Below are 14,223 nucleotides of genomic sequence, written 5' to 3' on the forward strand. Positions count from 1 at the left end.
AATCTAAATCTACCCTTTGCAGTTTAAAGCCATTTCCCCTTATCCTATCAGTACATGCCCTCATAAAAAGCCCCTCTCCAGCTTTCCTGTAGACCCCTTTAGGCACTGGAAGCTGCTCTAAGTCTCCCCAGAGCCTTCTCTTCTCCAGGCTGAACAGCACAGCTCTGTCTGCCTGTGTTCACAGAAGAGCTGCTCCAGCCCTCTGATCACAACTCTGACAGGTCTGTGCACGCAAGTGGATCTTTTACTGAAAGAACAGGCTCAGATTAATGAAGCAAAGGAATAATGTTTCAGTAGCAGACCAAGGAAATACAACAGCAGAGCACATGTGTACCCAACTTCGTAACTACTTTTATTTCAAAGAATTATGCTGCCTTAAATGACACAATTCACCTTATCAGCTGCTTCAAAATTACAAAAGTAAAAATGCACAAAGATCGTTCTACTTGACTCCCTTCTTACCACTCATCTCACAGCAGCTATATCACAAAGTGACAGTGCTACTGACATTTCGTAGAGTCACACACAGATCTCTTTGTGAATTCTTACCAAACAGGAGCTTCTGCCTTTCACAAGGCTGTAAACATTCATCTACTCATTTTTCAATGCAAAGGATTATAAAGCAGTGAAACAACCAATTAAATACATTTGAGTAACTGTAAACCAAGTAAAAGACCTTCTCAAAATACATGCTTTCATTCAGTCTGAAAACAAAGCAAAAATAAGAACCAACCTTCAAATTTATCCTTTGACCTGATGCCTTTAATCGAAGACAACTTACCTATTGATCCTTTGGCTGCTATTGCAACTGCTTCCAAAAGAACCTGAATAATGCCAGCACGAACTCGTGGCGAGTCTCTTTTACGAACATCAAGGTGTCCCAGAATTTCTTGTATTACATGATGGGAATATTGTGCCTATTAAAACACAGACAAACAGAAAGAAAGGCTTAATCTGTGACTTTAATAAGAATAAACTCGTACACCATTCAGCTACAGTCACAACCATATTCCTATTCCATAATATTCTTACTCAGAAATGTATCCAGATTTCAATCAATTCATGATTAAATATGGATTTTAAAACCTACCATGACTGATGAAGCCATCCAGCATAGTGTACAAAAGCTTATAGCATTAAAATACTCAGGAACATCTAACAAGAACAGAGGAGGCCTGAAGCAGTACTTCATTCAGCCAACTGCAGTCCAGGGCCTTCAGCTGCTATTATGACAAAGTGCCATTGATATAAACACTGAGAAAACTCAGACGTCTTCCACAAACCTGCAATTCCATAACTTTATCTTTCGGGTGTCTGTGCTTGATCCAAGCCAAGCAGCAGACTTTGATCATGTTTACAATAGACAATAGAGGTTGCTCACTAGTAAAAATCAATTAGCACAGCACAGTTCCATGTGAAGATGGATTCTTGGATTGCAACAGCAGTACAGCTGTATTGGCATGAGAAATGACCACCTTAAGAGAGATTTACTTATCAAGCACATGTCAGGTCAGTATGACTATCCATCTCCTTGTTCTGAGCTGGCTGAAGGACCTCCACACTACCTTTCACTGAGAATTCCTTAATATCTTTTTTAGTTCTACAAGTGTACAGTAACTGAAAGTAAATCAGGTAACTTCTCATCACAAACCACTATCAGGTTATTATTTTAACAGTTTTAATAAAGAATAAGGCTAAGAAGTTATGGAAAGGCATCTTTACTTCATCTGTTGTCTATCACTACTGTGGTGAGGTGAGCATTTAAACCTCTCTCATCTGCTCAAACCATGTAAATGAGATAAGAAAAAATCCCTGGAGAAAGTCCTACCTGTATAGAATACATGATGATTTTGAAGCAGGAAACAGCAAATTCGTTGGGATCCCATAGTCTGTGATGGTCTAAATGCCTGTAACCAAAAATTAAGGGACCTGGAATAATGACATTCCACAGATATAATAAATGTCAACTTACAGTTTTCCCAAAGTTCACCTCAAATTGATTATTTCCTTAACATAAAGCTTCTAAAGAGTAACTAGGTAAGAAAACTATAACCTCAGAAAAGCTTTGTTTCAAGGTTTAGGATGTGGTCACAAAACATTCTGCTGTAACAGAAATTCCTGATCTTCCAGTTTTGGGAATTTAAGGAACCAGTCATACCAAAGATACACAGTTAAGAATATACTGTTTCCATACAAAGTGTACACATAAAAATAGCTGTGACATTATTTATAAGGAAGAGAAACACTGAAGAAGATGATTATTATACCTTGACAAACTCTAAATAAGATAATTTGTTTTGAATCAGGAGCTACAAAATAATTATCACTGAAAGTTAAATCCAGAAGAGAGACTCTAAGAATTACTTTCATTTTCACAGTGGTTTCATGAATAATATATGGAAACCAAAAAAAAGAGCTACTCTTTGTATATATACTCCTTTATCACTCTGAAGTATTTCAACACTTTCTGCAAGAATTATCCAAACAGAATCAGAACGATAAATGCTTCAGTTTCTCTTTAAATGGGATAGGAGCCACCAATGAAACACTGTCAGTTTCAAGCAGAGAGAAATTCTGCTTAAACACTATGCTGAAAGCTATGAATAGGGCAGACATAAAACCTTCCAAAAAGAACTGAGTAACTAGAAAAGCATGACAAAAATCAAGGCATATTTAAATCGTGGAGTCTGAAAAAAGTAATTTTGGATGCCTTTTAACTGGTATGATTTAGGTTAAACCCCCCCCAAGCAAACAAAAACCAAACACACCAACAAACAAAAAACAACAATCAAAAGAAAAGCAATCAAAAACTTCCTTGCAGCAACTGAATTTGTCTTTCTAAATAGGAATCTCAGTTACAGAATCACTACTGGTCTGCCATTCCTCAGAGAGCAGAGCAAACATATAAAGATGCTCCAAATAACAAATTTGAGAGCATACAGGTGAAAGCAGCCACTACCCTGAATGCTGGAGGACTGGCTGGATGCTTTAACTGACTTTGTTTAGAGTCTGAAGGTCTCAATTACCTCGCTGGCCAGCTGCTACCAGCCTAGTGACCTAGTTGAGCACACAGGTCTCCTTCAAGGTTGATTAAACTAGCTGGCATAAAGCCATCCTCCACTGTGCCCTAAATTATGCTGCAGTCCATCGCACAGCTTAAAAGAAATACAGCCATTTTGACACATTACACAGCTTTAAATAGAAATCCCTACAGGAAATATTTTCAGGAATATTAAAGCTGTCTGTCTGCCAAGGTAACAGCATATTTGCATTACTAAACATTAAACTGGACTACCTGGTGGAGATAGCTGCCTTTCTTGTGCACATGCCAAACACACAGGTACATTTAATCCTGCCTTGGATAGAAAGACAAAAAAATTACCTCTTTAAATCCTTCAAGGCTTAGTGTTTCATCATATATTTATTCATATCTTCTTTCTCCCTAATATCATTCCAGCACAGCCCATCACTTGTGGATGACAGCTTATTTTAGCTAGCCTATTTTATTTTTGTCTTACCAAACACAAAATCATGCTCTCCACTGGCTTCTCCTGATTGCAGCTAAACCTTTCATCTTTCAGGGTAGCATGCTTTCTCCGTTACCTCTTTATGTGCCCCAAAGATTCATTCAGGCAGGTTATGGTCAAGATTATTGGTCAAATTATATTTCTTACGTCAAGTTTGTTTTTTATTTCTCAAAACAAGACACACAGTTTTCCTTTTCCAGATAGGCAAAGAATTAGCTGCATCAGGTACATAAACTGATGGGGCGATGGAAGGGGAAAGACGACAGCCCAAGTTAACATTTTGAGTAGTAGCTCAACTGGCAGCATACTTTGTGTACAGGAATTTTACTCATAAGAAAAGGAGTATTAGATTATTGTAGGTGATATATTTTACTCATCAGAATGCAGGCAGTGTATGCAACATAGTTTTGCTTGTGTAAAAGAGAGTTAATGCTATCTTGAACATGCTGCATTTAGTTTAGTTAAAAATCAAGTCACATCTTGCTTGTTTTGTTTTTTTTTTTTTTTTCCAATTAGATTTCCTTTAACAAAAAGTATCTATGTGAGATTGCAAAACATTTTATTGCTGGATTAACAAATGCTGAACTCTGCCTTCTACTAAAATGTTGCACATATGTAGCAAATGTGCACAATTGTGTTTCTGAAATTAAAAGGAACAGCAGAAACAATGGTGCAAATAACTACTTTATCAAGTGAGAGCCACAATCAGTCAAAATTCAACTCACAGTACAAAATGATAAACTGATGCTGGTGATTACAAAGTAGAACTGAGGCATGTATGGAAATGTATGAAATAATCTTCTCATGCACTATGTTTGCCGGAAGAATATTAAACACCAGTCTTCTGATATTCAAAACCCTTGCACTGATGATCTGATAACTCACAAGAATGGAAATACAGTGAGATGAATAGGGTATAACTTGTTATACTTGGGAAGTTGTTTATATTCACTGTATCCCCCTGGATCTGTCTAATCTATTCACCATTGCAAATTCATGCTAAGTAAGTCTAAATAGCCTGTGACTGCTGACACAAAATACAAATTTTTTTCATCTCATATTAATATGAAATTTTTGACTTTCATTAAGCAGTTTGCCAGATTGATCTGTCAGATTTCATTAAAAAATAGGAATTTGTGACTTTCCAGATGCAGACACTTCTAACCATGGAGAATTTCTGCCAAAGACAAGGAGAATTAAAGTCAATCCAAAACCATACCAAGAGACTGACTCCAGATTTCAACTGTCTTCATTACCCTCAAATCATGTTGCAGCAGTACTGTTCTCCCAGTTTTGCAAGGAAGCGATGGTGGCACGTGGACTGGTCATAGAATGGTTTGGGTTGGAAGGGACTCCAAGGCAAGATAAAGGAAGCCTTCAAGTGGGGAGCAGAACCTGCATCTTCAGTGTTAGCACTGTAATAAGTGACCTTATCATTATTTTCAGAACTTTCTTAAAACCAGTGAAATTGTTGAAAACTGTTAGGAGAAACTTTTTCTAACCAAGTGTGCACAAATTAAGTCAGGTTTTTCAACTGGATACAACGGACTCACTATCTCAAACTTCCACTCTACCAGTTCTGCCCATTCACAATGCGAAGCTGATTATATAGCACATTTTTTTTGCTTAGGAAAAATAGCTTGGAAGCTGCATTTTCTGCACTCTTACTCTCAAAACCACTAAACCTTTACAGCAGTTACTTACAAAAAGATGAACTTATTTGGCAATTCTTCCTCTAAATGGAACACAAAAATGGTGACCACAAACACTCTATTCTGAGTAACTGTGGTCATCATCTACTGATTTCAGCTCAGAAATAAAGCATGCAGTTCCCTCTAGTGGCAGGTATTTTGGAGGAATGCAAATTCTACACGTAGGAAAGGTTGAAGATTTATTAATAAAGCACTCAATTCTACAACAGTTAAACTCCTATCAGACTGGTATAATAGGTATACACGGAAAGATAATAGCACAGCTCTTTGCAGTTAATGCTTTTGGGTGAAAAACAAGTGGCTACAGAAGTTTTCTGTCCTCAACACCTATCCTATCTTCTTTTTGAACTTCTGTTCTTACTTAACAGTAGTAAATAAAGGGCTTTTGGAAGCTTGAAAGCCTTTCAGTGCAGGAATGGAATCCTTAAGTCTTGGGGGAAGAACTAGGTCATCTAAGAGAAGATGTGCCCATAACAGGTGAGTATCTTGAAAATCTACAAGGAGCACACAGCTCTCCTCCTCACCAGGGTTTGAAAGTTGTATCACTGAGTTTAGAGCTTCCTGTAAAGATCTCCCCTGAGAATATGCCTACTTTTTAGATGCTAGAGGTGAAAGAAGCAGATTTAAGTTATCTCAGTGTTTGTAGCTTTTTTCACATCTTTTTTTTAAGAAGCAACTGTAGCACAGAACTGAAAAACACTGCACTTGATAGTTAATACATCAGCTGTCATTTGTACTGCATGCATTTGTGTATAACGTCCCTACTGTGTGCACATCTGCCATTCACAACTAAGTGAGCTGTTAAAAGATATTCCTCACAAAATATCAAAACAGGTCTTCGAAGAAAACTGCAAGAAAGTACAAATCTCAACTTTATATATTCATCCAGGCACAGTGTTCACTTGTGCTACTTGAATTTTATGTGGCTTGTCTCTTCACTGACTGCAACGGTTATCTGTGGGATGCCAATATCTACAATAAACAGTTCCACATTCAAAAGAAAGGCCAGCTGAGGCAAATCCCTCCAAATCATTACATTGCACTTCTAAAATCAGTAAAATGGGAGCCATGTTTCTTCATAACTATCTTCAAGTTGATAAGCAACTAAGACTTGAGATTAAGAGAAGGGCAATTTCTTGAAGAAACATGAATGGAATCCCTTAGGTTGAAAAGGAGGAAGGAATTTAATGCAACATAATTAGAGGATGAAATAAAAGCAAGTCTCAAGGTAAGACCTTCCATGAATTTTCAACTTACGCAAAAACTGGTCTGACAGCATTATTCATATTTCCATACGTTGCTCTTCCTAGTAGCTCCCTGAAGCAGTTCTCAGCCAGCAGAGCAGGATTTTCCTCTTTCTCTCCTCCTGTAGGTGAGGATGGAGGGCCTACTCTGCTGAAGTAAGACAAAAATACACTGATTTTACTACTGCTTAATGTTCATCATTCTTACTGTACCCACCCTCGGTTCTACAATGTTCACAAGTCATGCTTTTGACCCCAAAGCCCCTGTTACCTCAAATATGCATCAAACCAGAGTTTGGAATAACATATTTTATTCTCTTATAGCAGGACTATAAACCATCATCTGTCCACTCAGTAGTGATCTCTGTATTGGTAAATATTTATATGGCAAAACCAATGGCTGTTAACATAGATTTAACCTGTTACCCACTGTATTTTGAAAACTATAACCCATTGCTAACAATGAAGGCTATGAAACCATGTAAAAAGTTAGGCAGAACCTTTAGTCATTTTGTTCAGACTAATGATCTATTTCACCTGCCCACTACTGAATCCACACTGTGTGGGTGACTGTTAAATAAATCTCCAATACTTCTGCAGGAACAGATGGCTTACAAGTTGAAAAATGTCTGATTGAACTGATTAGAACATTATCACCCACACAGTTACCTCTAACTAGATTTGTAGAAGTTAAGTTAGTCACCTTCTAACTTTGCCCAACATCACTATGGAGAGGATTGTACATGGTGTCTGTGCACTGGCACAGGCTGCCCAGAGAAACTGTGGCTGCCCAATCACTGGCAGTGTTCAAGGTCAGGTTAGACAGGGCCTGGAGCAACCTGCTCTAGTGGAAGATGTCCCTGCACATGACAGGGGGTTGGAAGCAGATGGACTTCCAACTAAAATCATTCCATGATTCTATGGATAAAAAAAAACAATAAAAAAAGATAACATGATGGAAGGGAGAGGAAAAAAGCAATGGGTGGGGGAGGATTTTATTACACAGCTACTATTTCTTCAGGTGCTAAAATACCCCAATGAATGACTTAAAGTAAAATATTTTTTCTTAAGCTAGAAGGAATTAAAATTAGCATTTAAATATCAACTTCATTTCATATGGAAATTTCAACTTCGGAGTTTAATAAAACGTGCTGCGCAAAGCAAGGCTTTAATTTTTTATACTAATGATCAAATGGCAGCTACCAAATTTTTGTAAGGTTCAAATACTGCCACTTCCCATTATTTCTTTTCTCTCTGTGACTGGGAATCAGGCTGACTATTTAAAATCAATGTGGTACAGAAAGAAAGTAAAACTATCAAACTGAAGACTGAATCCAGACAAGAGAAGCAGAACTACAGGAATGCCAGAATATTTTGAACAAACTAAAACCTACTGAGGCCCAAATTCTATCGAGTTTTGAAGGCAAGTCTCACCTTGGAATAGCAAAGATCATCACCCATGCTGTAAACAGTGAAAGCTAGAGCCCTTCCAGAAGAGTTTCCAGTTTCCCACTTCTCATTTTTGATGCAGGCCCTGAAATGTGTTTTTTTTTGGGGAGGGGGCGCTGTGTTGTGGGTTTTTATTTTGTCATTTTGTTTTCTCCTTGCCCAAATTCACTTCTTTTTTAGTACACAGAGACCTGAATTACTACAGCAAATTAAAGGCATTTGAAAAGTATTTCTGAATTAAAGCACTTCACACACCATACCATTAAACTGTTAATATTTCATTTAAACTGAGCAGTTGAGAGGTGAAAGACTGAAGAGGAAAGAAAGTTTCCCCTAAGAAGAACTGTAGCTACAGATGGCATGTATTTTTTTGCACAAAACACATTATAGAAACTTAAGTGAGGGTTCACACACATTCTGTATAGATGTGTTTAGAGATTTATTTTAGTCTGAAGAAATAAGTACACTAAAACCTTAAACATACTTTCAGTTCTGCAGTGCAAGTTTATGCATTAAATACATTTAGAAGTGTTCATCAGCTTTAGTTAATGTACACTCCTTAGTATCTAAAACACATAGCTTTAGAGCACGTCAACGAGTGAAATACTGAAATGCCACTCGTCAGATGAACATGTTAACATCATAGTTGTAATATCTTCTGATAGCAGATCTTCTAGTGCTTCAAGACTACTGCAGTCTAAAAGTTGCGATAGACAAGTCCAGTTCCCTCTGGTAACATTAGTGTTTCAGAAATTACCATAACATTGCTGCCTTGTCACATTTTAATAATAGGAAAGCCCCAGGCACCCTGTTAGATAAGTAAGGAGAAATAGTTTTACAAATATAAAGTGATTAGAATTTTAAAAGGCATGACAATTTGTACATAACCCAACATGAGCACCACTAAACCACAGCTTCATTCAACTGCTGTGCCTCTCAATCTGCCTGTTTTTCCCTCCCTGTACTGCCTCTCAATCTGCCTGTTTTTCCTTCCCTGTACTGTCTAGACTGATGCAGACAGACAGGCATCCTTCTCAGTGCAGAGAAGGTACAAACAACCACCCAGGACTCTTATTCCCATTGCTGTTTTGACTCAGATTCCCAAGAATGCAGCAGCAGTACAAAGTGGGTGGGTGGAGGGAAAAAAGAAAGCAGGGTGCAGAACATACAGTGAGTTCTGTCTGGAAGAATTATAGTTAAACCAGTAAAAATAAGTTACATGTTAAGTGTCTCTATATGAAAACCCACAGAAGGTGGCCTCTCAGCATTGCTTGGAGTCTTATTTTAGAAGAGGTTAAAGGGAGAAACTGCAATCCAGTCTTCGTGAGTCTTCAGACTGCATCAGAATGTTCAAAATTGTCTTTCCTTTGCCTGTCGGAATCACCTTCTTATTTTGAACTTTTATAGCATCTACCCCTAAGTATTTCTCACTCAGAGTTCCTTTAGCATTATCAGATGAAAGACAATGAATATAAAACTGCTTTTAACTTTTATAGCTTTAAGGGAAAGCTTTGTACAGCCTCTCAAGGTTCTAAATTCAAATGAGCAACATTTTGTTTCACTGACTTGGTTTTTAGACAAAGATCAGAAAACAAAGATGTGTTTTTTCAACAAGTATCTGACAAATCCAACTGCAACACAAGTAAATTACTACTATTTCTCTGCATCCAGACTTTCTTTACTACAGAAAGTCCAGAGGAGCGAAACATGAAGTGCATTTTGCAATTAAATGGGCAGGAACTACTCCCTTGAACGGTTCTACCAGTTCAAGGTAGTAGCATATACAATATACTGCATATATATGCATGACAATTATTTTGTAACACAGAATCATGGTGAAGTACAACTAAGAAAAAACCCAATCTGATTTTTAGAACAAGTTACACTTGCAATTTTTTCTGATAGTCATGTAACTAGAATGTGCATACAGATACACAAATAACACCCAGAAATACAACTGTTTTTCTAAAGTGTTTAAATATTAAAAACTACAAAAGTGTCTCATCTGACAGGTTCTCAGAAGAATCTAGGATTAAGCTACTAAGTAAGGTTCCACAAGTACAAATTATGCTGATCTTTAAGCTAAGCTTTAACAACATGTACCTCAGCTTTAACCAAAAACGGTTATTTTCTATGGACTTAAGATGGGGGTATTTTCTGGAATTTCTGCTCTCTCTCAAATAATACTTTGATTCCATCTGCCAAAACAATGTGCTTCTGACTCCTACTCCTCCAGATGTCTCTGTTTGTGCTCCACACATATGATATCACAAGATGAGAAATTCTCTGTAACATCACTTAAGGCCTAGAGATCAACAGTTTATAAATACTGTTTTCAGCTTCTGTCATATGTACATCATGAAGGCCTCTGCTTGTCACTTGGAAAAGCATTAGTCTTTTTTTCTGTTGAACGTGCATTATAGAGAAAGTTTCAAGCAATATTTAACAGTTGCTTTTTGACAGATTTGTTTTCTACCACCACTACTGCATTGCTCAACAAATGACAGAAAGTGGTCCTGCAGTACACAAAAATTGATCTGCCTTACAAGGTTGATCCAAATCCTATTTCAGTCAGCTCTACCATCAGTAATTAGTTTAATTTTTTGCTAAATGGCCAACCTGCATGTAGAATCCTTGTAAGAACAAGCAAAGCCTAACAAGGCTCTCCTTATTCCAACAGCACTTCCAGAAACCTTCGTCTCTTATTCAGAACACTCTTCAGATGTAAAATCCAGATATTTCTGTACATACTGTGTGGGCCCTCAGTTTTATGCAGTAAATAAATAAAGCATGGACAGAAAGACAACTATTGATTTAGTTATGTAGTCTCAAAACCTGCTTTAGAGAAAAGACAGGTGCTGACAGTTAGAAGTATGAGAAAAGAATGAGGCTGAAGAATTGGGAAAGACACCACCTAAACCCAACAAACTAAAAGTGAGAAACGTGACAGATTTAGCAAGCTGAGTGTCATGTGAAAGCCTGAAAAGCGTGGTGGTATGAAAAGGCTGCTGAGCCTACTTACCAAGCAAGCTTTGAAGCAGCTATGGTTGGACACAAAACAAACATTTAAGCTCCTTTGCATAGCTGAGATTGGTTTTAGGGAATTTTCCCAGTGCTAGCAATAGAAGTGCTTAAAACACATGAGTGACCAGGAATAAAAATACCTGTCAATATCGTCTATTTTCTGCATATTAAACAGCAGCGAAGGTACGATCTTGTCCATGTGCTGAGGTTCCCATATAGTTGCTCGAAGTTCATCGTTAACTGTTTTTCGAACCACTCCCTGAATGCCCCTGATTCCAGCAATCCGAATCCTAAGGAAGGAAGAAAAGGAATGAGTGAAAAGGAGAAGAAACACATCACCTCCCAGTATGGCTGTTTCCCTAGTTGGCAATAGTAACTACATAGCGTGGGATTCAAATGGGTTCTCACAAGCAGTAATATGGAAATGTGGCCAATTCCTTAAGGTTGCCCATATTGCCTTTAAACGCCTTCAAAGATCAAACAACCAAACAGAAGATGATCCAAAAGGATAAGGATAATACCGACACTGACCAATGAATACTCAGGCTGTGTTCACCACCTCCAACAGAAGGCAAATAGGCAAAAATCCACAAGCTCTACACAATTTACCACCCATCAGTTGAAACTGTGCATAATCTCAACCTATTCCAGTGCTGAAGAAAACTGGTGTGAAGTTACCACAGCACAGCTGAACCAATATCTAGTCATGATCATGTCCTTAGAAGTTGTAATTAAGGCTTTGGATTAATTATAGCCAAGTTTTAAAGATCTGTGCAAGATTCACAGGATGGAAAGCAAAGGATAATGCTATCAAATTATGCACAATGCACAAGAGGGACTGCCACTTTTATCCCAAACCCATTTGAACGGAATTAACTGAGATCTGATCAACAACCATAAAACAAAGAAAAAGAATATTAGTTTTAGGCTGACTGGCTAAGGCTTTTTCTTTCTGTTAGCTAGTTTTGTTACTTTGTTAAAAATAGGTTGCAGGAGAATCTCTGCAATTAAATGAATGGCAAAATATTTTGTTGAAGTGGTAGTAGCAAACTAGCCATTATAATAAATGGTAGGAATAGGATTTTACTTACTGAAAACAAGTAGAAGAAAGGGTCGTACAGCCATCAAGTGAAATAAGCACAAGATTTGCTAAAATTTAAAGTTATTTCTATTAAAAATCCATCCCTCCTTTTTTAGATCTTAATTTCAGAACGGACAACACGTAACTCGCCTTTGCTCAAATTTGCTGAATGAAGATATTTGCTAGAGGAACAGACCTCATTAAACTCTGTAACATTTCTCTTTAGATTTCAATCTTCCTGTTTTTCAGCTTTTTCTGAAGCAAACCACATACATTCAGTGTGCATCTGATACCATTCTAGACCTTTCAAGACAATTTTACCAGGGTTACACACACAACAGGGAAGAAAAGGGATGCACAGTTAGAAAAGCTCTTGCTGCTGCTGCACTGCAACTACAGCGCAGTATCCAGTATTGTTTTCAATACTGAGGATCTAAGAGTGACAGTGGTTTTTTTTTTGCCTTTTAATTATGAGTTCTCAAGCTAATCAAGCTTTGCTGACACTGCAGGTTTAGATTCATTAAATATTAGGACTGACCTCTGCTCCTGAAAGGGATATCTCACTTTACAGGTCAGGGTCAGTTTCAGTCTCAGAGCCTACATTACCTGATTATGTGTGTAGATGATGTTCAAGCTCCCACCCAAGCCAGAAAGTTCAGTGGAACCTCAGGCTATGCAGGTGGACAGCAACTTCAAATGTCAAGCCCTCGGCAACATGGTCTAGTGTGAGGCATCCCTGCCCATGGCAGGGAGGTTGGAACTAGGTGATCTTGAGGTCCTTTCCAACCGAAACCGTTCTATGATTCTATGTGTGGTTTAGGATCACCTGAATTTCTCCCCAGTCCTCATCAAGAGAATTAACTACTTGTGATATCTACAGTCTGCCACAGCTCAGTTCTTTTGTTGAATTACCTCAGAACCTCCAGCAAATTGCTGCACCAACTCCAATGACTGCTGTTCATAAAGATCTCTTTTGAAAGAGATACATTTAAGCTGTCTAGAATGAAGTAGTAAAAAGTAATATTGCCGTATATTTGGCTAACCTGAGTAAAAAATTGATTCACAGTGGGAAAAAAAGGCCACACTTGTGTACTAGAGTACCATTAGAAGTGATTTCACGTTCTTACTATTGTACAGGAGGCTAAAAAATGAGGGTTGTCTTACTGAGAAAGGTGCAGCATCAAATTTCATCACATTGCTCTAAAGAACGTTTAGATAGGTATTAAAGCAGAGATTACATTTAAATCAAGGTCATGTACAGTCTTCTGTCACTAGGATGAAATTCCTCCTTGTCTAAGGGTACAACAACATTGCAAACTGCAGCACAGATAAGGTGCAGGCTGACACTCTGAAGAGCAAAAGATTAGCACAGTTCTCTTACTCCTACAGCAATCACAATTTTGAGGTGTTTTAATTTTGGGGTAACCTTATGAGTAGAAAATCATACCTGATACACCAATGCAGGATGTATTAGTCTCTTCATTCATTCCATGTCACAGCTCATTACTTATATTACCTCTCATTTGCCAGGGGCAATGAAGGTGAAAGTACCACTAAAAATCCTGAGCTGAGCTTTATATCCTATCCTCTATGAAATGTTTCATGGTAAGTAAGCAGTTTAACATTTATGTTTTAATTTCACTAAGCCTAAAAAGGCAAAATCTTTCCCCTAAAGCTCATTAAAACATTTATGAATACTGTTTGCAATCCTCAGCTTCAGGTAAATAGTCTGTACCTGGCAGAAGCCTAAGTTACGAGGTAGCTACAGTAGACAAACTGACGTCGCTAGTGCTACCTGCTTAAGAAGTTTCCATCCCCTTTTCCCTTTGTCCCTCAATACAATTCAGGTCTTCCCCATACAATTCACATGGTCAGCCTGTAAAACCATTCACTGGAATAATCCTCCTAAAGGGCAAAGGGATGGGGGCAGGGGTAAAAATACAGGAAAAGCAGACAGATTTAATCGTAACCATTTTAGAGACACAGTTTACAGCAGAACCCTACACACCACAACAGGGCAACAAATAAGATGGCAGCAAATTACAGCAAATGAGAAATTAATTTTTTGGTTTGTGTTTGTTGGTTTGTTTTTTTCTTCCCTCCTAAGCAATGTACAAACTAGTCATTCTTTTTGAAACTGCAAACTTTTGGACAAATCCTTATGTGTCGCAGTGAACGTGAAAACA

The 14,223-nt window shown here is 37.8% G+C and overlaps 1 protein-coding gene across 5 annotated transcripts in view; it reads right to left on the reverse strand.

The window, feature by feature from the left end:
* Positions 1–14,223, reverse strand: part of EFR3A (EFR3 homolog A) — a 75,447-nt gene that overhangs the window by 26,724 nt on the left and 34,500 nt on the right. For 4 of the 5 annotated variants that reach the window (XM_062627008.1, XM_062627007.1, XM_062627006.1 and 1 more), the window contains 4 exons: positions 11,097–11,246; positions 6,497–6,634; positions 1,829–1,907; positions 782–917 (listed from right to left, as the gene is read on the reverse strand). In XM_062627008.1, coding sequence (XP_062482992.1) covers positions 782–917; positions 1,829–1,907; positions 6,497–6,634; positions 11,097–11,246 — 503 coding nt within the window. The remainder of the gene's footprint in view (positions 1–781; positions 918–1,828; positions 1,908–6,496; positions 6,635–11,096; positions 11,247–14,223) is intronic. The other variant, XM_062627005.1, reaches the window with a different exon arrangement.

This window comes from Pezoporus occidentalis, unplaced genomic scaffold (genome assembly GCF_034315485.1).
Source record: "Pezoporus occidentalis ecotype Australia unplaced genomic scaffold, CSIRO_AGI_Poc_V1 ctg3, whole genome shotgun sequence".
Lineage (NCBI taxonomy): Eukaryota > Metazoa > Chordata > Aves > Psittaciformes > Psittacidae > Pezoporus > Pezoporus occidentalis.